The sequence below is a fragment of the Neophocaena asiaeorientalis genome, unplaced genomic scaffold, assembly GCF_003031525.2.
Source record: "Neophocaena asiaeorientalis asiaeorientalis breed wild unplaced genomic scaffold, Neophocaena_asiaeorientalis_V1.1 scaffold114, whole genome shotgun sequence".
NCBI classification, from domain to species: Eukaryota; Metazoa; Chordata; class Mammalia; order Artiodactyla; family Phocoenidae; genus Neophocaena; species Neophocaena asiaeorientalis.
Window position 1 is genome coordinate 7212207 of NW_020173116.1, and position 23897 is coordinate 7236103.

General features: G+C 55.6%; 2 protein-coding genes across 3 annotated transcripts; one reads left to right on the forward strand and one right to left on the reverse strand.

Annotated features, from left to right (window-relative positions):
• Positions 1-1250: 1250 nt before the first annotated feature.
• LOC112399056 (fumarylacetoacetate hydrolase domain-containing protein 2A) lies at positions 1251-11141 on the forward strand. 2 transcript variants are annotated; one of them, XM_024744020.1, is made up of 8 exons: positions 1251-1417; positions 4006-4253; positions 5679-5895; positions 9017-9076; positions 9274-9436; positions 10483-10591; positions 10704-10791; positions 10913-11141. In XM_024744020.1, exons 2-8 carry the CDS (start codon positions 4012-4014, stop codon positions 10973-10975), a joined length of 942 nt encoding a protein of 313 aa, XP_024599788.1. In that variant the 5' UTR covers positions 1251-1417; positions 4006-4011; the 3' UTR covers positions 10976-11141. The 2 variants fall into 2 exon arrangements, with proteins under 2 accessions (XP_024599788.1, XP_024599789.1); XM_024744021.1 differs by lacking the exon at positions 10483-10591 and having other exon boundaries at positions 1283-1417; positions 10724-10791.
• A 282-nt stretch (positions 11142-11423) lies between these two features.
• On the reverse strand, positions 11424-21648 carry GPAT2 (glycerol-3-phosphate acyltransferase 2, mitochondrial). The gene is made up of 21 exons (XM_024743922.1): positions 21592-21648; positions 21345-21458; positions 20558-20631; positions 20075-20179; positions 19712-19840; positions 17197-17296; positions 16664-16797; positions 16254-16353; positions 15941-16153; positions 15481-15600; positions 15230-15312; positions 14778-14896; positions 14041-14111; positions 13709-13949; positions 13472-13620; positions 13213-13290; positions 12562-12693; positions 12360-12480; positions 12191-12256; positions 11904-11959; positions 11424-11553 (listed from the first exon to the last, which is right to left on the reverse strand). Exons 1-21 carry the CDS (start codon positions 21643-21645, stop codon positions 11437-11439), a joined length of 2376 nt encoding a protein of 791 aa, XP_024599690.1. The 5' UTR covers positions 21646-21648; the 3' UTR covers positions 11424-11436.
• Between the last annotated feature and the right edge of the window lie 2249 nt (positions 21649-23897).

Here is a 23897-nt window from a genome sequence, read left to right on the forward strand (position 1 = left end):
GTTCCCTCGATGACACTCACACCCCAGGTTCCATTTATGTCTCTATGCTGACCTCTATCTTCAAGCCAGACAAGAGCGGAAGCTCCAGATCCGTGTCTCCAATGGCCCACCCTGCAGAGTCCCCTTGAATGTCCCATGGGCACACTAAATACAACCCATCCAACACTAAGCTCACCATCCTCCCCCCAGACTTGCTGCCTCTCCAGAACCCGTCTCCATGAATGGCACTGCCATCTACCAGGCCAGAGACTTACGAGTCGGCCTTGCACCTCCTTCCACCTTACTCCCACCTTCTATCATCACCGAGGGCCATCAGTTCTGCCTTCTAAACATCTCTGGACTTTCACCATCTCTGCCACACACCAAACCACCACTGCTCTCAGCTGCACCACTCTTAACCCAGACACATTTCCTTGAGCAAAACGTATCAAGTGCAAGTCTAACCACGGCACCCCCCACACCCCCACCCACCCCCCGCCCAGTGAGGACCTTCCAGTGGCCTCCTGTGTGCTTAGATAAGGCTCAAACTCCTTTCTGGGGCAAATAAAGCCCTTGATGATCTGCTCCTTGATTAAGTCTTGGGCTTCTTGCCCAGGGCCCCTCGTATGTCTTTATGCCTGGAGAGCTGGATTGTAACTGTTTAATTAAACCACCTCTCCACTAGAATGCCTGTTTTCTAACGATGGAGGTTATGCCTCCTACTACCCTGCGCACAGTCCATATAGTGCGTAACAAGACAGGGCTGCAAAATGCTGTAATTTTGCTTAAGAATGCCGTCTTAAGGAAAATACTTCCGGCCGCAGGTTCCCCATATGTAAAGTCGGTGCAATCATCACTCCTCTCTTCTCTGATATGGCACAATCAGTAGACAAAAAGAGCTGGCTTTGTCAACCAGCGCGCCAGAATTTGGTCTCCACGCATTTCGCTCAACCATCAGAGCAGGGCCTGGCCCAGATGCTGGGCCCGACGCGGGCGAGGCCAGCGAGGCGCCCAGGGCGCAAAATGTCAAGAAGCACCCCCTTTCGGGTTCATGCAAGCGCACGCCGCCCCGAAAGCGAGTGCCTTCGGGCATGTGGCGTGCGGGGCATCCGGCTGGCTTCGCCGGCTTCAGGTCCGCACCCACAGGCCTGCTGGAACGCGAGAGAGACTACCCTCCCTCGGCCGCTGGGCCCGCCCCCTATGCGACTTGGCTTCCGGCACCGAACTAGACACCCTGCTATTGGCCGTTGTCCCGTGACGTCACCAGGGAGCGCCCGCCTCTGCTGACGCCTTATTTAGAGGAGCCGCGCGGCGCCCAGTGCCGCAGCGTTGGAACTCCCGGCAGCTTGCGGTGTCTGGGACGTAGTACCTGTGCTCAGGCGCCCGGTGACCTTGGCCTCTGGCCCGCGAGTCCTATCCCGACAGCACAGGGCGCCAGGTAGGTTAGGCTTAGGCCAGACGGCGGGGTGCACCGGGCCTCAGCCTTCCTCCGGGCCTCCGGCTGAGGGCAGGACTGGACTCTGGTGCCCGGCCGCTCCGACCACACGGACTGGGCTGGCGGGCCTTCTTGGGCGCCCACTGAGTGCAGGGGATGGAGCTGGGCATACAGGGGAAGTGGGGGACTGGCACAGGGGCCCAGGCGAGTGGATGGTGGGACGCGGTCCCAGGTGCAAACCTTTGTCTCGCCTGCGCCGTTGCCGCTCCATGTCCCTGCCTCTTTGCTTACGGACCCTTTTCCAGAGTTGGATTGAGCTCAGGCTCTGCGGCACAGTGGTTCCCGCAGGAGCAGCGGGGCCACTTTCAGGTATCTCGGCAGGTGACTTCACCTCCTTCAGCCTCAGTGCCCCTTCTGTAAAATGAGGCGCTCAGCCTGAGGGGATTGCTAGAGGGCGGAATGAGAACCTGCAAGGGCCTGTCATGTGGGAAGGGCAGTCAGTGGGGCCTGCGGTTATCTGGGAGAGCAGGTGACCAGCCTTATCCCTGAGGCAGTAGCCAGCAGGAGATCCAATTTCCCCTGGGGCATGCAGGGTGTCTCTGGGCCTCCAGAAGATTTCCTGTTGGAGGTTCCTACTTCTCACCACCACCTCTGGGCTAAAGTGTCCAACTCCTCACCTGGACTTGGATTCAAGTCCCAGTTCTTTCCTGTCTTTGGGAACTTGGGCAAATCCCTTATCCTCTTCGAGCCTTAGTTTTTTCATCTGTGAAATGGGACCAACAGCCCCTACCGTCCACAGCTGTCAAGAGAATTAAATCAGCCATTGTAGGTAAAACAGAGTAACACCTGGCACCTGGGATAATAATCTTAGTGTGTGGAGTATATGAGTGCATACACTTCAGCTTGAACAGCCCCTGACAGGGGCATGGTTGGTGCTTGTGTAAGACGGGGGGGTGGGAGGTTCAGAACTCCTGGTTTTCTGCTTAAACTCACTGGCCAGCACAGCGGTCAGATCACTGACCTGGATCTGATGAGTGTTTAACTGAACAAGGCAGATGGAATCATCAGAGAACCAGGAGTCTGGGACGACCTCCACGTGCTTAAGCATAAAGGGCTACTTTTATTTTTTAATTTATTTATTTATTTTTGGCTGCACTGGGTCTTCGTTGCTGCACGCAGGCTTTCTCTAGTTGTGGCGAGCGGGGGCTACTCTTCATTGCGGTGCGCGGGCTTCTCGTTGCGGTGTCTTCTCGTTGCGGAGCACTGTCTCTAAGTGCGCGGGCTTCAGTAGTTGTGGCACGTGGGCTCAGTAGTTGTGGCCCGGAGGCCCTAGAGCGCAGGCTCAGTAGTAGTGGCGCACGGGCTTAGTTGCTCTGCAGCATGTGGGATTTTCCCGGACCAGGGCTTGAACCCGTGTCCCCTGCATTGGCAGGCGGATTCTTAACCGCTGCGCCACCAGGGAATCCCTAAAAGGCTACTTTTAAAGGCAAGGAACCATGAAGAGGAGGGACTGTTGGGGTGGAGGCCAGACTCAGAAACAAAAGAAGAGAATGGGGTTTGTCTTTGCGTGGAGCCTAGAACTCAAAATGGAACCTGAGCCTTGTTGATACTTTCTAAGTGATTTGAGGAGCGAAGGCACAGCTGCCCCTCCTGAGGCTGACAATCACCAAGCTTTCCCAAGTAGTGAAAAGTCAAGCCCCTGCTTCTGGCATTTGATCATTGAACAGAGAGTAGCTGAGAGCCTTCTGTGTGGCAGGCACAGTGCTAGGCACTATGGACTCAGCAGCAAAAGAGACAGTTGTGGCCCCAGAACCCAGAGGGGAGACAGCCCCGTGATGCCTGTCAGGCGTAGACCCCGCCCTCTGTCTGCAGCCTCTTTCCTAGGGCAGCCTGTACTCCAGCACAGGAGCCACTAAATAATTACTGCCTGGAGAGGCAGGCGGGGGCTGCTCCTAAAAGGCTGCGACAGCCTGGAAGGGGTTCTGGCTTGGTCATGTGAGCCGTGGAAAGCATTTTAAGTAGGAGGGTAACAGGATCAAATTGGCATTTAAAAAACTACCTGTGGCAGCTGTGAAGCCAGTTTCACCTGTGATCTCTTGCTCATGCTGGGCCCCACTCTTAACTAATTCCTAGCCCTGCTCATCTTAGCCCAGCCCACACTTCCTCAAGAAACAAAGACAGGGCCCTTGATCTACACAGCAGCAGTCCCAGTTGCAGAATCCTACTTAACGGCATCCGTTGTTAACATCAGTCTCCCCTGCAGGCAGGATGGCAGGGCTGAGTGTGTCTGACCTACATTGCCCGGTGCCCCAGTGGTGCCAGCTACAGTCTAAGCTTTCAGAAAGCACTGGTTGACGGAAGGCTGGAATCCCTGGGACCTAGCTCAGTGCCTGGCATGAAGTAGTTGCTTCTCTAGAAATGTTTCATTTGAAACACGTGAAATAAGTGAAAACCTGGACCACTTCCCATGTGGTGAGCCAAGAATGGCTCATGGGGCAAAAGGACCTGGGTTGCAGCTTGAGGAGCTTTGGGAACCCCAGTGATGGTTTGGGACTGTCTCCATCCCCTAGGACCCACTTTTTTCTCCATAGGCTCCGATGCTGTTCTCTGGTAGAAGGTGGCTCACGGCTCTGCTGCAGGCTCAGCGTTGGCCCTTTCAGCCCTCCAGAGACATGAGACTGGTGCAGTTCCAGGCACCCCACCTGACGGGACCTCATCTGGGCCTGGAGTCAGGGAATGGTGGAGGTGTCATCAACCTCAGCGCCTTTGACCCCACACTGCCCAAGACGATGATAGAGTTCCTGGGGCAGGGAGAGGCCGCTCTCTCAGTGGCAAAGAGGTAAGTCAGCAGGCAGCAGTGCCCTGCCGCAGCTGCCCCATTCCCCCCCCTCCTCCCACCCGCCTCCTTTTGCACCCCAGCCTTCGTTTCTCACCTGTTCTCTTAGTGAAGAGCCTTAGAAATCTTTTATGACAACATCCTCAGTTTACAGAGGGGGAAACCGAGGCCCAAGGAGGATGATTGACCATCCGAAGGCCACACACTTGGTGGTGGAGCCAGAATTCTACTTTGTCACACTGCCTTCCCTGGGAGATTAAGTCCCTGCTTGCCTGAGGGGCTGGAACCTGGGATCCTAAGAGGCATCTTGGAAAGCTCATTAGGAGAGAGGACTGCAAAGAGGTTCTTAAAGATGGTTCTTGGGTTTGGGCTAGATTAGGTAGAGGCCTCCCTGAAGCCAGGAGTCCTGTGGAATCTGGTCTAAAGGTGTTGATGAACAGTAAATTAAAAACCGCTTTGAGGGGACTTCCCTGGCGGTCCAGTGGTTAAGACTCCACGCTTCCACTGCAGGGGGCGAGGGTTTGATCCCTGGTCGGGAAACTAAGAGCCCGCATGCCGCGTGGTGTGGCAAAAAAACCCTCAAAACAAAAAACCACTTTGAGGTGTCATTTTCACCTGTTTAACTGACAAAAAATACAGATGTTTGACAGCATACAGTGTTGGTAACAGTATTTTTCCCCTACTTTCATATTCTCGCAAGATGAGAAACTACTTCTGTGTCCCTCACTAGAGAATTGGGTGTATCTCTACTGTGCAGTAATAGGCAGCCATACGAAAACGAGGAAGCTGTATACTGTTATGGTGAGATCTCTAAAATATATATATTTTTAAAAGGTATATATAATTGTGCTATCATTTGCATAAAAAAAGATGGGAGGGCTTCCCTGGTGGCGCAGTGGTTGAGAGTCCGCCTGCCGATGCAGGGGACACGGGTTCATGCCCCGGTCCGGGAAGATCCCACATGCCGTGGAGCAGCTGGGCCCGTGAGCCGTGGCCGCTGAGCCTGCGCGTCTGGAGCCTGTGCTCCGCAATGGGAGAGGCCACAACAGTGAGAGGCCCGCGTACCGCAAGAAAAAAAAAAAAAAGATGGGAGAAGAGTATACATAGAGTGGCTGTGAAGAGCTACATAGGACACAGTGGTTGTCTCCAGGGCTGGAGCAGCGTGACGAGGAGAAGGTGTAGAAGAGAGACCTTTCCATTATTCCCATTTGCACCTTTTGAATTCTCTTACATGGACATGTATTACCTAATGGGGGAGAGGAAATCAACACTGGATGAATATAAACAGTGTTCTGATATCAAAGGACAGTAACTGGGCTTGATTTTCCTGCTGACTCTGATGGTTGATCTAGAAAATACATTTTAAAAACTTGTAGCTGCTGCAGGATCTCCCCAGAGTGCCCTTCTCTCCTGCTCTGGTCTCTGCAGAGCCCTGGCTGCCCAGTTGCCAGTCCTGCCACGGTCAGACGTGACATTCCTGGCCCCAGTTACACGGCCAGACAAGGTGGTGTGCGTGGGCATGAACTATGTGGACCACTGCAAAGAGCAGAACGTGCCCGTGCCCAAGGAGCCCATCATCTTCAGCAAGTTTTCCAGCTCCATCGTGGGGCCCTACGACGAGGTCGTCCTCCCTCCTGAGAGTCAGGTTGGTGCCTCCCCACTGTGCCCCCGAGTCACTGGGACCCATCACACAGGTGCTCAGCCTCCAGCCTAAAGGAACCATCTGTTGCTCATTAGTGCATTAAACAGAAACTCCAGGGGATTATACAGTAATAAGACTGCTCTCGGGGGTGGGGGGGGAGAAGTTAATTTATATCTTTTCCTGATTACAAAGGTAATATGCTTGCATTATAGAAAATTAGTAAAATACAGATAAACGTAAAGAAAAGTCACCCATGTTCCCACTGCCCAGGGCTTGCAACATTTATGTTTTGCTGTGTATCTTCCCAGTGTTTTTCTGTTCCTGTTTCTACTTATACTATACATATGCCTACCATTTACTTAAGTCTCCAGCAAGAACATTCTTCATGCCATTAAATATTCTCCCCTGACATTTTTTAGGTTACTGCTTAGTTTTCTGTTGTATCAATGGCCATAATTTATTCAGTAGTCCTCATATTGCTAGATAGGTTGTTTCCAGTTTTTAGCTTTTATAAGTAGTGTTGCAGTGAACCTCCTCAGAGAAAGGACTTTGCACATCCATGAATGTGTGATTATTTCCTTTGAATAAACTCCTTAGAATTTGAATGTCTTTGTCAGAGTGTAGGCAGGGTTTCAAAAATCAGCCAAAGTGACCTTAAGAAAAGTTGCAAAAGCAATTTACATGTCTACCAGCGTGTATGTACCCTTACTAATACTTTCAAATTTTTAGTTTAGGAATATTTTGGAAATTACAGGAAAGTTGAAAAAAAGTACAGTGACTACCCAGATTCTTCACCTGGATTCACTGTTAACATTCTGCCGTATTTGCTTTTCCTCTCCCTCCTTCTTCCTCCCCCTGTCCCTCTTCCTCTCCTTCCCTCATGTCCCACAGGCACACACACACTTTTTTTGGAGGGGGAGTGGGAAGAACCTTTGAAAGTAAGTTATAGACATTAAGACAGTTCACTCTTAGAAACTTCAACATGCATCTCCTAAGAATAAGGACAATGTCCTACATGACCGTAATACCATTGTCACAACTAAGAAAGTTAACATGGGTAATATCTGATATACAGTCCAATTGGGAATATTCCCAGTTGACCCCCCAAAGATGACTTTTAATTTGGGTCCTGTTTTGTTTTTTGGTTTTGGTCCAAGATCAGTCAAGGTCATACATTGTATTTGGTTATGTCTCTTTAGTGCCTTTTATCTACAACAGGGATCCACAGACTTTTTCTCAAAGGGCCAGTTAGTAAGTATTAGGCTCTGAGTGCCAAACAGTTTCTTTTGCAACAGTTCAGCTTTGCCATTGTGAAATATGAAAGCTGCATAGCTGATACGTGAATGAATGAACATGGCTGTGTTCCAGGAAAATTTTGTCTGCAGTAACAGACAGCAAACAAGCAAGGATTTGGTCTGTGGGCCATAGCTTGCCGACCCCTGATCTCAAGCAGTTTTTCCCCCTGCCCTTTTTTGTCTTTAATGACACTTTTTGAAGAAACCAGGCAAGTTGTCTCATAGCATGTCTCACACTCTGGATTTGTCTGGTTGGTTCTTCATGATTAGATTCAGGTTAAACATTTTTGTCAAGTTCTACATAGGTCTCTTAACCTGTTCAGGCTGCTATTACAAAATACAGAATGGATGGATGGATGGCTTATAAACAAGGCATTTAATTCTCACAGTTCTGGAGTCGAGGAAGTCCAAGAGCAAGGTGCCAACAGATTTGGTGCCTGGTGAGGGCCCACTTCCTGGTCCATAGACGACTGTCTCTTCACTATGTCCTCACATGGTAAAAGGGAGCTCTCTGGGATCTCTTTTTGTAAGGGCACTAATCCTCTTCATGGAGGCTCTGCCCTCATGACCTAATCACCTCTCAAAGGTCTCACCTCCTAATACCATCACCTTGGGGGTTAGGTTTCAGTATATGAATTGGGGGGTGGGGGGGGTGGGACACAAACATTCAGTCTGTAGCAACAGGTGTGTACTTGTATTGCATCCCACTGGGAGACTCTTGTCGGGCCCTAAAGTTTGGTCCCTTAGTTTACTTGATGCTCATGTGACCTCTCCATTGTAAAGGTACATTTCACTGTGGTAATTAGTAAACAATCTGCAGGGTAGACATTGAAACCATGTGACTATCTTATTGCCTCACAGTTTTTCATCCAGGGATCATCTGGTCATCCTTACCCGAATCCATTATTGCGGTAAGCGTTAGAAAAAGGTGATTTTTTCTGTCTGTGCACTTTTATTAGCTGGTACCCTGAAGAAACACTGCTTCCCTCCTTTTTTTTTTTTTAACCCATGTCCCTTTAGTATCACTGTAAATTCCTGATTTTTAGTTTTATTCAATATGTCATAGTCCATCATTTACATTCTTTTTGATACTCAAAGGGTCTTAATTTGGCCAGTGAGGGCCTTCAAGGTGGCCCCCATCTATATCACTTTCTGAGTACTTCCTTGCTGTGGCCAAGCTATTGCAGGCTCATCTTGTACTCTGTCTCAGACTTGGAATTAGCCATTTCCCCAAGGAACCCAGTTCTTTTTTGTGTTTCTGGTTGTCACTGTTAGGAAGAGCAGTCAGTTTGAAAGGCTAGATTGTTATCTATTTTATAGGGCACTTTGTGGTTTATGGAAAGGGCTGAGTATGTTCTCCTTTTTGTGGCCATGTGTGTGTATTTCTTTTTGTGAATTGCTTATTCAAGCCTTTGGCCCACATTTATTTTGGCATGTTGATCTTTTTCTTGTTATTATTTGAGTTAGTGCATTAAAGCACTTAGAGTAGTGCCTGGCACACAGTGGGGTTAGCTGTTGTTACTTGGTATGCATCCTTTTCTGGAAGTATCAAGAGTGACTCTTAAACTCCCTCCGCGGACAAAGCTCTTCTGCAGTCGCTCGGAGAGCTCTGCCTGCCTCTAGGGGTGCTGCCTGCCACTGCCCAGTTGATGGGTCTGCACTTGATACCTCCCCTACTGTTTACTCCACTCTGGCTCGAGGTCTTACAAATGGGGACCGGCAGCCAACCCCACTGTTAAGAGGCCCTGGCCCCGAGGCAGTGTGTAGCCCCTCGGCAGAGGAGCGGTGCCCAGAGCCCGGCAGCTCACTGCTCCTTTCCCGCTCTACAGGAGGTGGACTGGGAGGTGGAGATGGCTGTGGTCATTGGAAAGAAAGGCAAGCACATCAAGGTGAGGTGGAAAGGGCAGTGCCATCTGTCCCTGGCACTGGGAGGCGGTTGGCATCTACCTGCTCCTGACCCTGCCTTGCCTCTCATCCACCACCTCTGGCCACTAACGTGGGACCAAGGCTTTGGGATCCTTTGTTACAGGGGTTGGTGTCATCATGATTTAACCTCCAATCTGGCCAAACCCCCTGCCCCCCATAGGCCACAGATGCCATGGCCCATGTGGCTGGCTTCACTGTGGCACATGACGTGAGTGCTCGCGACTGGCAAATGAGACGCAATGGAAAGCAGTGGCTGCTGGGAAAAACCTTTGACACCTTCTGCCCCCTGGGCCCTGCCTTGGTGACCAAGGACAGTGTAGCAGGTAGGTCTCTTGACAGCCCACTGGGTGACTCCTGTTGCTCTTAGATACATCAGTGAAGAGAAAGCAGCTTTCCGGGAAATGGGAGTGAGGGGTATGGCTCCACGTGGGCCCCCTATCCCCAGCTGCCCTTTCGTTGCTTATATTAGAGCAAATCTCTCAACGTGGGCCATGAGTTCTCCACTGGCATCCCCCTGTCCCCTCACCCCACAGAGAGCTGTAATTGCAGACGTGGTGAATCTGCATTCATGAAGTGAATAACGAAGCAGTGCTCTCAGGATGGGTGGGTCAGGCTTCCTCTAGCTGCCACCATCTGGGAGAGTCTTTAAGTTGGAAAGCAGCAGAGCTGCCCTTTGAGCATCACAGAGAACGGCTGTTCCAGAGCCCCCTGCACCTTCACTGTGCCCTTGCTGCTTGTACCTGCTGCTGCCTGCCTACACAGTGGCTGAGTGAGGTCCTGTGAGAGCCAGGAAGAGAGACAGTGCTTAAGAGGACAGAGCACAGCCATCTGGGTAGGGCCACGTCCATGCAGTTCAGCCTTACGCCACCCCGTGCAGTCAGTCATCAGAGAAGTTAAATGGTGATCCCTTGGCGGGGGGCGGGGGGGGGCGATTTGTGAATGTGTAAAACACTGAAAAGTTAAAAGTACTGTCTACTCGGGACAGTATTACAGGTAAGCCTTCAGGTGCAGGAGTCTTCACTACTCCTGCTTGTGCCAAGTCAGCCTCTGCTGTGGGTAGACATCTGTTTCTTAAGGCAGAAACAGCCATTTTTCTCTCCTCCTTGAGTCTGGAACATCCCCTCCTTAACCCACCCAGGGGACCACTGGCAGGTACTCTGCTCTGTGGTGGATACAGGGAGGCCTGAGGAGGCCAGTGTCCACACACAGTTCCAGGGTAGGGAGTGCCAGGACCAAGCACAGGGAATCCAGCACACAACCCTCTCACCTGGCGAGTCACAAGGTCTCCTTGTGCTTTCATCTTCTAGCTGATTGGGAGGGGTTTGAGGGAAAGAAGGGAGAACCCCCAAGTGTTGTTTTTGCATTTCAGATCCACACAACTTAAAGATCTGCTGCCGAGTGAATGGGGAGGTGGTCCAGAGTAGCAACACCAACCAGATGGTGTTTAAGACAGAAGAGCTAATAGCCTGGGTCTCCCAGTAAGTGGGATGGAGCCCTGCCCCCCAACACCCACCTGGAGGCTAAACCGAGCGCTCCATGGCAGGCTACAGCCACCTCGGCCCCTGGTCTCACCTGGCCCTTTTGCCCTAGGTTCGTCACTCTTTTCCCAGGGGACGTCATCCTGACCGGGACCCCCCCAGGTGTTGGTGTATTCAGAAAACCTCCTGTCTTTCTCAAGGTAGGTTGGCTAAATGAGGAAAGGAAGAAGGCCTGGCAGGGTGGGCTCAGACTTGAGAAATCCAGGCCTGTGTATGTGCCACACCAAAGGACTGACCGCCTCACGGCCCACTCTGTTGCAGAAGGGCGATGAAGTCCAGTGTGAGATCGAGGAACTAGGTGTTATCGTCAACAAGGTGGTGTGACGGCCTCTACCGCGGGCCGTGATCTTACGACAAGGTGGGGGCATCCGTTCCTACTGAGCCCAGCACAGGAAGAGGCCCAGTGCCAGCCCCCCTGAGTAGCTCCTCTTCCAGGTAGACGGGGAGGAGATGGTGCTCTCCTCAATAAACTTCTTTTTGGCTTCCTTTAGGATTTGTTTCAAGGAGATAGGGCATTCTCACACAGTGGGGAAGGAAAGAGCAAATACCCCCAGTCACACCAAAAAGAAAGACACTGCTGAGCTTGGGAGAAGAGGACTCATCCAGTCCTCTCGTTTATCACACCAGAGGATGCAGAACGCAAGAGAGGGCGAGGGGCAGTCAGACCTCAAAGATGTTATAGTCCAGCTGAGGGTTTGCAGCTCCTCCCAGGCCAGCCTTCTGGCTCCAGGGCACAGCTGTGCTCTGGGGCTGGGAGGTTTTAACGCTGGCCCCTTCTCCTAGTTCTAGTCACAGATGAACTGCCGGATGAACCGTTCCAGCTTTTCCTGATTGTCCCGGCTGGCAAAGGTGGGGGACAGGTGGAGCATGGGGCCTGCAGGGCTGGGCATCTGCTGCAGCACCTGGGCCACAGAGAAGGGCTCTGAGCGCTCGCCACGGGCACTGTGCCCCTCCCCTGGAAAACTGCAGTGAGACCTGTGGCCCTGTGAGCCTCGGTGTTTGAGGGCAAACGCTGCCTCTCAAAACACTCCCAGGGCCCCACCCGGGAGCAGAATGACCCAGGGGTCTGGGAGACTGAGAGGGAGGGGAAAACTGTCCTACCTTCTCCAACAACTACTGTCACCACACCTACTCGTGGGAGACGCTGCGGAAGTCCCAGGGTGGGTACAGCTGGGGCTCCCCTGAGCAGCTCTTTCAGGGTATGGGAGTGGGAGGCAGGGGGACAGAAGGGCGGAGAGACTGGCCCCCTCACCCCCAGGTCTCTGAAGGTCCAGACGGCACTGATGGCGAGATTTGGGTCCACACACTCTGGAGGAAAGAGAAGTGAAGGCTACGGAAGGGAGCCCCGGGGCCCAGCTCCTCTCCTCTTGTCTAAGGACAGGACAACCAAAGGATAGGGCTCAAGCTGGACCCAAAGGCCTTCTCTGTACCCCTCAGCCGGCCTTCCTGGAGTTGGGCTTTCACTGCCCACTAGGGGGAGGCAGCCACCAGCAAAACTTCCTCGCCTCCCAGGGCCTGGGCTGGCTGCTCGGGACTCACCGAAGAACCCTTCCTCCTGGGCGGTGGCCTCTAAGAACCGCAACAGCTGCTCCGCGTAGCCCGACTCTGTGGGAGAGAGAGGTCTGAGGCCTGGGGCCCCACGCAGGCAGGGCCCCCACCCTGAGCGCTCAGCCTCTCCTCAGGACGGCCGCAGTCGCGCGGGCCTCACCAGTATCTGGCAGCTGGCCCCGGTGGAGGAAGGTGGCAGCCTGCGCAAAAGCCTTGAGCAGCGGGCTGAGCAGGCGGCAGAGGAAGAGGAAGAAGTCAGGGCAGCGCGACTGCTGGCTGAGCTGGAGGCGGACAGGCCAGGGTGAGGGCAGCTCCCACTGCCTCCCTACGGCCCCCTCACCTGATGGCTTTTCCCAGCGCACCCTGAAATACCGGCCCTCCGCCTCCTCGAAGTCGTCGCTGTCACTGTCGGTAAAGTCCCCACTTGGTTTCCACAGCAGTTTCGCACTCAAACGCCGCCGCCCGGTGTCGCAGGCTGGCCGGGAGCCTGGGGTCTGAGGGCCATGGGAGCCGTTGGTCCCTGTCAGGCTGGCCAAGGTTCAGCCCCGAGGCCCCCAGGCCGGGCACAGGGCCAGCCAGGGAGGTGAAACCAGCACACGCAGACCTGGGGAGCCCAGGAGGATGCCCCAGGCCACACCAGACCATCACAGCTGCGGAGCCAACTTGTGGGGTGAGAGGAAGTGAGCACCCACCCTCAAGGGCCACAGCCCCTGTGGACAAGAAATGTGGAGGGCGGGGCTTATGCAGAAACCCTCAGGTGCATTTGTCCAGTCCTGTCACTGTAGCTACACAATGGCCCAGGGCAGATGTGCTCTGACAAGTCCCATGGCGGAGAGTGGCGAGGCAGGGACCAGGCTTCTCTCTGCTAGGCCAGGGGCTGTACACACACACACACGCACGCACGCACCCCACACACACAAGCCAGAGGAGGAGCCCGGGCCGCCGTCACTCGGTGGGAGGCTGAAGGAGGCCAGACCCTGGGCAGGGACTTTGTCTCCAGCTGCCCTTCCTACCTCCTCAGCAACTAGGAGCCCACACTGGATGAGGCGGTCCAGCACCTCCTGACAGTAGCAGTAGGAAGACTGGCAGGGCTGGGGAGAAAGAGGCACCCATGTGGCCTCAGGAGAGCCAGGCAGGGGCCTGGCCAGAGACAGAGACCAGACCTACCGCCGCAGCACATCTTAGGGTCAGGGCTCGGGCAAGCATGGGCCCTCTCCCACGGCCAAGAAAGGGAGGCCCAGGACTGAGCCGGGCTGGTGGGAGAGGCCTGACCTGCAGCAGCAGCAGGTCCTGCGGCAGCAAGTGCAGCAGCAGCAGGATCTGGTGGTACAGCTGGTTCTGGCTCAGCAGCTCGATGCCCTGCAGCTCCCAGGGTCCCTCAGGCAGCACCCTGCCCACCAGCAACCCCCACACGGCACAGGCTGGGGGAGGAGGGGCCGGACGTGAGGAAGGAAGCCAGTTCCCTCACCCCTGCACACATCCCACCCATCCCAGGCCCTAGGGACTCACCACCCACGGCCTCGCTCAGGAAGGCGGGCAGCACCTCGGAGCTCAGGCGTGCCAGGTGCGCGAGGCCTGGGCCGGGCCGCAGAACCACCAGCAAGTCCCCCTGCTGGACGCGCAGCACGGCCACGTGCGGCCGCAGCAGGCTCAGCGTGTGCTGCACCAGGCACTGCAGCTGCCCTGAGAAGCCCACGTCAAAGCCACGCAGCAGCGTCTCCTCTGTCAGCCAGGAGAACTCCCCCAGGAGCTGTGACAGGCACACGCCCTGGGTGGGCAGCGAGGGGCTCAGCAGCAGGGCCACGCCTCCTCCCCCAGGCCCCCACCCCGCCGTGCCCTACCTTCTGGTGCTTGAACAGCAGCAGCGTTGCCATGATGGCCGTGCTCATCACCGCCGAGCTCGCCACGCAGGCTAGGGCCAGGGGTGCAGGGATGCCGCTCAGGGGCGGAGGCCCGACAGCCCGGGCCCTCCGTCACCAGGCAAGCCTTCCCAGTCTAGCACACACCTCCCTGGCAGCAGCCACATACACACCCCCATACGACTCCACCCCTGGGAAGGGGAGAGCAGACTCGGTCCTTGGGTGCCACCCTCCCCAGTGGAGAAGTGGCATTTACCAAATACATGTTGAGAGCCAGGCTGGGAGCTCAGGGACCGTCCCTGCCTCTTGCAGGTCTACTACCCACCAACCCACAGTCTCTGCCACAGAAGGGACACTTGAAAAGATGGTAATAACAGTGCTGTTAAGAGCCCCCTCTGTGCCAGGCACTGTGTTTCGTCCCTTACATACATTGTTCGGTTCAGCTAATGTCACCTCAAGAGAGTGAAGTGACGCACCCGAGGGCGGGCTGGGCGGCCGCCTGTGTGCCCTCGCTTAGCGGCTCCATCATGTCCTCCCTGACTGACCCCCTCCTAAGGGGCAGGGGAAGGTGTCCCACTCTTCTTCACATGTCCAAAGTGGGCCACGCAAGAGGGGGCAGGTGCAGAAACCCACCTGGAAAGGAGGGCCCTGACGACTGGCCAGCTCTGAGAACAGAGTTCAGGAACCTCCCTCAAAGGCCAGACCGAGGTTCCCCTCACCATTCAGGACGTGACAGCTCAGCCTCCTGACCAACAGCTGGTCCTCTTCCTTGAGGGCCAGAAGGGGCCTGGTTACTGGGGTCCACTCCTGCACCTTCTCAGTGTCGGGGACGACGGTACTGGGATAGAGACACAGATCACAAGATGAAGGGACCAAACCTAAAAACAATCATGGGGGAGCCCAGAGCTTTCTCAAACGTGAGGGTGTTTCCCATCCCCGAAAGAGGTGGGAAACCCTAGTCCTTTCCAGGCCTGTGTGCCATAACCCACACTCAACTTACAGGCAAGGAGGGGTGCCTGGCATGGTTTGAGATGACCCAAGTTATTTGGTGGGGGAAGGCTGGAGCTGGTGATGTGTTTGTGGTTCTTGGAGAAGAGGGTGCCAGCTCACGAACTAGGGCCTAAGAGCGGCCTGCCTTGCCCCTGAGACCCTCATCTTCCTCTGCCCTTACCACTGGCCCAGCACGATGGGCTGCAGCAGCTGCTCCAGGGTCTGCCTGCTGCCCCAGCAGCTTCTGGCGTTGACGGTGTATTCCTGCCCAGGACAAGGCTCTTAGGTGGTCTGCCCTGGCCCACCAGGAAACCTGCATACAGCCCATCTGAAGTAGGTAACACTACCCCTGAAGTGGCCTTGAGGGCCAGGCCGCCAGAAGCCCTAGGACAGACCCCAGGTACTCCCAGCCTTGCCCAATGGGGTCCATACGTGCAGGGAGAAGGGCTGGGCCAGATGCACACGGACGCAGGCTCGGCGGCTGCAGCCCCAGCCTCGCAGGCTCCACAGGACAGCCAGAGCTCCGGTCCACAGCCCCAGTGGGGCCGAGGCCTGCAGGGAGAAAGGGGCTGCGGGAGCCGGCTTGCCTGGAGCATGCTTTCTGCTCAACTTCATCTTGGGCCCAAACTGCTATATGACCATGACCTCTCCAAGCACATTTTCTCCCCTGTGGAACAGGAGAAATCCCTCCCTAGCAAGGTCTTCTGAGTATGAAATGAGAGGATGACTGTTAACAGCCTTAGCAGGTGCCACAGGAGAATGACCGTGGGGCTGAAATTCCTTTGCACTCCCCGCTTAGCCAAGCCCTGAGGGGACTCAGCCACACACACAGTATTGTGCCTCCTCTCTGGAGATGGCGCCCACTTAGGTACCCAGGGCAGGGGGCTCTCACGTGGTATGTGTCACGGGGTGCATCTGGAACCAGGTCGTAGGTCATGGCCACTGGCACCAGCATAGCATCTGGGACGATGCCCACCTGGACCGCCTGCACCACCAGTCCCAGCCACGTCTGACCCAGGGCTGACAGCCGAGGCCCCTGAGCCCCAGGCGGCTCCTCCAGGAAGATGAGCAGGGGCTGCCCGCTGACCAGCAGCTGCTCCACAGCCTGGAAGTGGGTGGGGGGAGGCAGGTGTCAAAGCCAGCACAGCAACAGGCCCCCATACCCTGGCCTGGCCCCATAAACAACCACTGGGCATAGCACTCACCGCATGGACTACAGCCCTTGCAAGGACCCCCTCAGAGCTGTCCAGGGAGAGGTTGGCCTCTGGGGGCAGGAAAAGTCCCCCAAGTTTCTTCAGCAGAGCTCTGTGGGGCACAGGGCAGATGAGGGAAGGCGCTCAGGAGATGGGACCAAGCAGGAGGCTAGTGGGAGCCTTGGTCCACACAGGGCCAGCCTGGGTCCTGCCTGAACACTCTGAGGCCAGGCATGGTCCTAGAGCCCATAGCTGACCCTCCGTCTGAGCCCCACAAACTGGGGTGGCACAAAGTTGAGAGCAGAGGGGCCAGGAAGAGGGCCTCCGGGGAGCTGCTGCCAGAATACCGCCTGACATCCCCCACACCCCTGTCCCGGCCTGGGGACCTCTCCCTTGTATGTCTAAAGGCACAAGACTTTTACCTGAGGATGGGGGAACAGGTGCGGGGATCCCAAGCCACACGGAGCACGCCCAGGCCCTGGGAGAGCAGCACAAAGGGCAGTAGGATCCCATCCAGGAGTGACTTGTGGGTAGAGAGGAGGACGAGCGGCGAGCCCTGCTCCAGGGAGAGCCAAAGGGAAGTGCCAATCCGCCCCCCACCCTGAAGATGCAGGGAGCCAAAACCTAGTGCCTACAGCCCCAGGGCAGACCCAGAGGGAGGGAGGGAGGGTTCAGCTGAGCAGTTCTTCCTCTGAGCACATCTCCCAAAAGCAGAGGAGCTCTGTCAACAGCTTTTAAGGTAATGCATTGACGTAATGGTTGTTAAGACCATGATGAAAAGCCGTTAGAGGAAGCCTCGTGGGAGCAGGACCGTGAGACACATAGAGAAGGTCGTCAAAGAGCACTGGATTTTTCCCACCAGCTGATGGGGCTGGTCCCGACTCAGGGCTTGGCCTAGCCTCTGCTCCTCTGTCCCCGCCATCCCATCCCCGTCCCAATGGAGGGGGGGCCTTACTGCCTGGGCGGCCTTGTGGACCATCTTCATCTGGCCCTTGTGCAGCTGTACGTTCAGGAAGAGGCAGTTCAGGATCCGGAGCAGTGCCCAGCTGACCAGCCTGGAGAGCAGCGCCCAGTCTGAGGCATGGCAGGGCGCGGCCCACGAGGCAGCCCACGGCAGCCCAGAGGGCCGGCCAGAACTCCTCTACAGTGGGCACTACTACTGTCCCCACTTTACAGAAGAGGAAAGTGAGGTTCAGAGAGGTCACAGAAGCTGCTGGATAAGAGAGAAAGCTAAGTGCGGGTGCTGGGACCAGCAGGGGGGCCTGACAGCAGAGCCTGCGCCGGCAAGGTGCTGCCGTCTCCCAAGATGACCTCATGGCGCAGCTGCCTCGTATCAGCCTCCGAGCATCTCCCTGCCTCCTTTTACCCCAAAGGTGACCAGAGAACCAAGACTCTCTCCAGGCATAACCCGGCCTTGTCTCTGCAAACTGCTGGGAAAAGTAAACTAAAAAGGGAGGAGTTAGTGATACAAGAAGGAAAGGAGCTAGCTGAAGGGGCAAAATCTCTGGGGAGCGGCTGTCCAGAGGCCCAATGTGAGGACTGGCTTTAAATGAGGACAGAAGCGTAGACACAGGCAGCATGGAGATGTGCGGGACACACAGCATGTCCTCATGTGATGGCTTCCGGTTCTCCAGGAAGCACGAGGTGGTGGGTCGACAGTGGGTGAGTCAGAGCAGAGCAGTCTAGCTTGGCGCCCTGGAGAGTGCAGTGTGCCCCTCTGAGAATCACACTGATACAGGAAACAGGTCCACCCAGTGTGTTTCTCTAGTGACATCTGGCTGCTCAGGTGCAGAGAAGGCACGCAGCGGGGTTCAAACACAGCCGGGTTGTGCCCAGTGACTCCTTCACAAGAGCACTTTCCTCACAAGGAGCCCCGGAATCGAAGCTAGGCCTGGAGGGCAGGAAAGACAGGAGGGGGGACTGATGGCTGGTGTAAAGGTGCTCAGGTCAAGGGAATGGAAGTCTCGAAAAAGCCGAAGAATTGTCACATGGAGGGCTGGTCGTAGGTCACCAACAACCTCTACTTCCTGTCCTTGCTCAGTTGACCTCTTAGCACTTTCAACACGGCCGAGCCTGACATGTGCAGCCCTGTGCCCTCCTTCCCTCAATGACTCAAGCATCCCCCCCGCTTGAAGCATCACCTCTGTGCTAAAGCTCTGCAAATACACGTTACTGGCCCCAATCTCTCTTCTGAGCTCCAGACTCATATATATAAGCAGCTGCCTCAGTGTCTCCACCAGCATGTCAGGTATCAGAAACTCTTTATGTCCAAAACACCTTTTGTGGGCCAAACCTGCTCCTCCCCAAGCCTGCCCCCTCCCCTCCAACCACACCACCAGGTGCTCAGCCAGAAACCCAGCTCTCCTGCAGCTTCCCCTTTCCCCCTCACTGCTCCCACTGCAACCCTCCAATCCATCAGTGAGTCCTGATAATTTCATACTGGTCTCTCCATCGTCTTCCTAAGTTCTACTGTCACGCCCATCCCCCATCATTACGTCTCACCTGGACTAACAAAACAGCCTCCCCAGATGATCTGTTCTCTACTCTTGACCTCAATTAATCTTGTTGTCATTTTCTGCTTATAACCTTTCCATTGGTTTTCACTGCACTTGGAAGTCAAATCCAAACTTCTTGTATGGCCCTGCATATCTGTCCCTTCTACCTCTCAGTTTTGTCTCCAACAACTCTCCCCGTCACTTGCCAGCTTCCGACCACGTCAGCTACTTGAGCAAACCTGGCCCTTTCCTGCAGCCACAGCTCATGCTCTTCCCTCTGGTAGAACTGTTCCCTCACATCCTCACCTCCCCAAGGCTGGCTCCTTTCCCCCTTTTGTCCCTGGCTTACAAGTCCCTTCCTCCCCTCCAGGTATTTCCAGTCCTAGCCCTTGTTCTGTCCTTCTTGCAGGCGTGTGTATCTCTCCTCACTCTAACCTGTGCATCCCTCCATTTCCCCAGAAGAGTGTCCTGCATCTAAGAGGAGCTCAGACCTGTGCAGGACAGATCAGGAGGGAGCAGGTAGTGACAGCAGGATGAATATGGGAGGGAAGAGGGGGGCCTATAAGATGGAGGAACCAGCCACCTCCTGTCTCTCTCCACAAGAACCTGACCTGGGGAAAGGTGGAAGGATAGAGGAGGTACTGGAATCTAGGTCTCAACCAGGGGTTCCTGGGGTGACCCCCAGGCCCCAACCCCCAGGACAGATACACACCACCAGGCCGCAGTGGTGAGAACGTGGGCTGGAACCTGGGGGCTGGCTCAGATCAAGGCCCCTGCCCCTTATCCAACTGGTCCCACTGAGAAGGCAGCTGTCTTCAAAAGGTCTCACAGTGTCCAGATCAGGGGCTTACTCAGACTGGTAAATATAACACCCAGCTCCCCAGGAGGGGAGTCTAGTCTTTACCCAAGCCCAGCCAATGCTCCCTCCTAAAGGGCAGAGGCCCCAGCCCAAAACACCCTTCAGTACAGAGTTACCTGAGCAGGAAGGGGCGGGGTGGGGCCTGGATGTGGCCCAAGATGCGCTGTACCTCTCTCTTCACGTGGCTGGGCACCTGGCCTTCCCCAGCCCCTCCTGGGGCCCTCCCTGGGATGACATTCTGAACCCTGTGGTGTGAGAGGCAGTGGTGTCAGGCTGGAGCAGGCCTAAGTTCACTTCCCTCAGCCCCACAGAAGCCCCAGGGCACAGCCTCCAGTCTTCACCCTCCATCTTTAAGGAAGGGCCCCAGACCAAGCTAACACTCTAGAAACCAGCCCTTTCAATCAGCCCTGCCTACAGCCTTTGTCATCCCTTCAAGGATCCCAGAAGTACCAGCCAGACCCCAGTCCCTGCCTCCTCACCCAGTGCTTTCCACGACCTTCTGTGGGGCATCCTGGCAGGGGGGTATGTGCTGCTCCAGTGACCACAAGAAATAGCAGAGCCTCCGAACCAGCCAGCCCCGAAACCTGGGCACAGCCCCCGAGCAGGGGGTAGATCTCTCAGCGGGCCCGCCCCTGACTAGGGCCCACAGAGGGCATTCCATCAGGAAGGGGTCACCCTAGCCCCACGGACTGGGAACACCTGAGCCTGGCTTATCATGGAGCAGGAAGAGGAGGCACCTGCTCACCTATGGCCTATTCCTACCCCTCCCCCCAGTGAGCAGGGTGCAGGCCCAGGGCCTGAAAGCTCACAGAAGGAACTGCAAGAAAGCTCAAGGCCTGCCTGTCCCCACCTGTGGGTTTGGAGCAGAGGAAGGAAGAAAATGATACCACAAAGCAGGGCCCCAGCAGCCCTGCACCCAAGGGCCCTGCCCACCACCCTGCCCCACCCCCAGCTCTGACTACCTGGTGTTCTCCTCCTTCACCTGGATCACATTGCAGAAGCCTAGATCCATTATGCTTCTGTGGAAGAGGGACTCCTGCCCAAGAGGGGCAGGGACAGCATGTCCTTGGGGGGGCCTTTGCAAACCCGCAAAGGAAAGCCCCTGCTCTGTCTTCTGCGGTCTTTGCCTGATGGACTATAGGGTTTACCAGGAGACAGGATTATAGCACAGCAGTTCCCAAAAGATGTTTGACCCCAGATCCTGAAGCTCACTTAGGATAGAGGGTCCCATGGTCAAAATGGAAGGGCTGCATCCTCTGTAGAATCACGCTCTTGGAGAAGAGCGTATTGAAGTCTCTGAGAAGTTCTCTCATCCATAGCAGAGAACACATAGCCCAAATCCCCACCAGAACCCTGGGTCCCATCAGCACCAGCACAGGGCACCGACACACAGAGGTCTGCAAGCGTGTGCTGAGTGCTCACTGACTCTGCGTGGGCAGTGTCCCCAAAACTGGACAGCAGGACTCATGCAGGCATAGTCAGACCCCAGGCCTCTGGCCGTGCTCTACACCTCCTCTCAGGCCCGTTTACACTTCCCCACCCAACTCTCCCAGGCCTGGGAGCCAGGAGCCAGCCCCAGACCAACAACCAGCCAACACTAGTGCGCCCATTCCGTGAAAGACAGCAGAGGCAGGTGCGGGGGAGGGCTGAGGTTGGGAGACATAAAGGAAGCTGCTGCCCAAGGCCGTGGGAGCCGTGGCTCCCAGAACCAAGCTTCACAAGGTAGGGCCTGGCTCTACCATCACTCACCCAGCTCTTGGGGGTGCAGGTCTGGCAGCAGCGACCCACAAAGGGGCGGTATTTCCCCAAGAAAGGGGTGACAGCCTCCAGCTTCATCCCAAAACCTGAGGACCACAGGCTGGTCTGGAAAAGGGCCACAGGGAGAGATGAGAGGACTCAAAGTCCTTGGCAGAGGGAGGGAGGCTCCAGGAGTGAGAGGCACAGGACGGGAGGTGGGAGAGCAGAGGGTGTCCTGGGAATGGAAAGGCTACACTACCTCCCGACCATTCTGGCTGCTTCTCTGCTGGCTTTGGAGTCTGGCTTCCAACATGGTGTCCACGGGGTCTATAACATCTGGGAACCAGCCGCCTCTGCCTCTCTCTCTCTCCAGAGGAACCTGACCTGGGGAGAGGAAGAAGGATGGAGAAGGTACCGGAATCTGGGCCACAACCAGGGGCTCCTGGAGTGAGCCCCATCCCCCCACCCCAGGACAGACAGACAACACCCAGGCCGGCAGCGGTGGGAACCAGGGCTGGAATCTGGGGGCTGGCTCAGATCAAAGCTTTCCCCCCCAACACCCGGCTGGTCCCACCAAAGAGCCAACTATCCTCAAAAGGTCTCAGAGTGTTCAGATCAGGGCTTCCTCAGGCTAACATGAAGGAGATGTTTTGTCTCACCATCCACACCCACCCTGCCATCTCACGGCACAGATGGGCCTGTACTAGAGACTCAGACCCTTTCTGTGCACAAGGAAGGAACAAGGCTGGACTGGCAGGAAGGAGGCATGAGACTGCCAAAGAGGAACAGGACCATTGTCACGAGACCACCAGGTCCTGCTCAGATGGCCTTCCCCTCGGCACCAGAAGACAGCCCTTTATCCACTTAATCATTACAGCAATGGGCCTAGGGTACTAGATGGGGGACAGGTGGGGGGTCAGAACACAGAGAGATGCCACACGGACCTGTTCCCAAGGAATGGCCTTCTGCCTGGAGATGACAGACTTTTCCACAACTGGTGTCCTCTTACATAGCACTCTGCATAGAAGACCCCACTTGGTATCTCCTCAGCCTCCTCCTTCCTACCACGATATAACATCTATCTTCTATAAGACAGCACTGAACCCCTCCCAGCCCAGAAACTGGGCCCTAAAAACCCTTCTACCCGGATCTCTCACCACGTCCCTGATGGGTAGGCTGATTCAGTTATTTATGTTATCCCTAACCCCACTACAGCGCACATACCTACCTTAGGAGTGCCTTCTCCCTTCCCTACCACTTCCCCAAATTGTGCCCACGGCCCTAAGTCCGTGATGCCTCTGCATCACCTTCTAGGTTTTTCCTCTCTTCCTTGGTTCCCCCAGCCCAAGCTTGCCAGGCAAGAAGCCTCCTCCAGGGCTGAGACTTCATGTCCCCACATCATCTGAAAGTATCCTGAGGGCAAGAGCTGCAACTGACCATCTCTGTATGCCCAGCAGCTTGCCCTGCCCAGAGGAGGGACCCAGGAAATTCTAGATGACTGACTGTAACTCCCTCTCCCAGAGTTCCTCTGGGTCTCTCCTCCTCTCCCCAGTCAGCAGTTTAGAACCATGAGGCCAAAGCAGTACCAGGATCACAAATTCCCCAGTGCACGGCTCTGGTAGCCTCCTCCCAAATGCACTTCCTCCTTTGAAAATGTTCTCACAGCCCCAGTCACAGACACTTGGCACAGGGAGTCCCCAAGCCCAAGCTGCAATCTGAGGAGTCCTGCCTGCTTTGCAAGGAGGATGTCTGCTCCCCAGCCTCAGAACACCCCTACTCTCAAACCTAACCCCACTAGATCCGTGCTAACCCTAAAAGACAAGGCAAGGGGTAACTCGCAGTCGCCAACCAAGTCAACTACTCAGCTCACATAATCCAGAGGTCAGTTCTGGGATAGATCTTTCTAGCACCCAAGCCCCACCCCTCCCCAAATGGGGATCTCTCTATCAGTCTGTAGCTCTTGCCTGGACGCCCCTCCCCGCAGGACATCTACAGCAGAGGCGGCAAACTGGCTGCCTGAGGGCCAAATGCAATTCACAGATGTATTTTCTTTGGCCCTGCAATATTCTAAAATGTGATAAATTAACCTCAACATTTAAAAATAAAAAATAAACCAAACCGGGTCTCCAGCGGCTGTTGTTAAAATACCCCTGCGACCTGACGTCTCTGGCATGCACCCCACAGGGCCTCCGCTGGCCGGAGCCCAGCGTCACTGTCCCCATGTCCCTTTGGCCCCGCAGCACTTGCCCTCCCGTGTGCCGCCGCGTCAATCACACCTGATGCCCGGCCCCTGTGCGCATCTGAGCTTGACCAAAGAATCACATCCAGGGCTTCCCTGGTGGCGCCGTGGTGGAGAGTCCGCCTGCTGACGCAGGGGGCGCAGGTTCGTGCCCCGGTCTGGGAGGATCCCACATGCCGCGGAGCGGGTGGGCCCGTGAGCCGTGGCCGCTGAGCCTGCGCGTCCGGAGCCTGTGCTCCACAACGGGAGAGGCCACAGCGGTGAGAGGCCCGCGAACCGCAAAACAAAAAAAAAAAAGAATCACATCCAGGGCTTCCCTGGTGGCG

Coding starts and splice junctions, on each gene's coding strand:
- GPAT2 (XM_024743922.1), bottom strand. CDS start 21,645: ATGTTGGAAGCCAGACTCCAAAGCCAGCAGAGAAGCAGCCAGAATGGT. Junction 16,154..16,253: donor CAAGGGCTGTAGTCCATGCG/GTGAGTGCTATG, acceptor ACCCACTTCCAG/GCTGTGGAGCAGCTGCTGGT. Junction 11,960..12,190: donor CCAGGAGGAAGGGTTCTTCG/GTGAGTCCCGAG, acceptor TCTTTCCTCCAG/AGTGTGTGGACCCAAATCTC.
- LOC112399056 (XM_024744020.1), top strand. CDS start 4,012: ATGCTGTTCTCTGGTAGAAGGTGGCTCACGGCTCTGCTGCAGGCTCAG. Junction 5,896..9,016: donor TCCTCCCTCCTGAGAGTCAG/GTTGGTGCCTCC, acceptor CCCGCTCTACAG/GAGGTGGACTGGGAGGTGGA. Junction 10,792..10,912: donor AACCTCCTGTCTTTCTCAAG/GTAGGTTGGCTA, acceptor ACTCTGTTGCAG/AAGGGCGATGAAGTCCAGTG.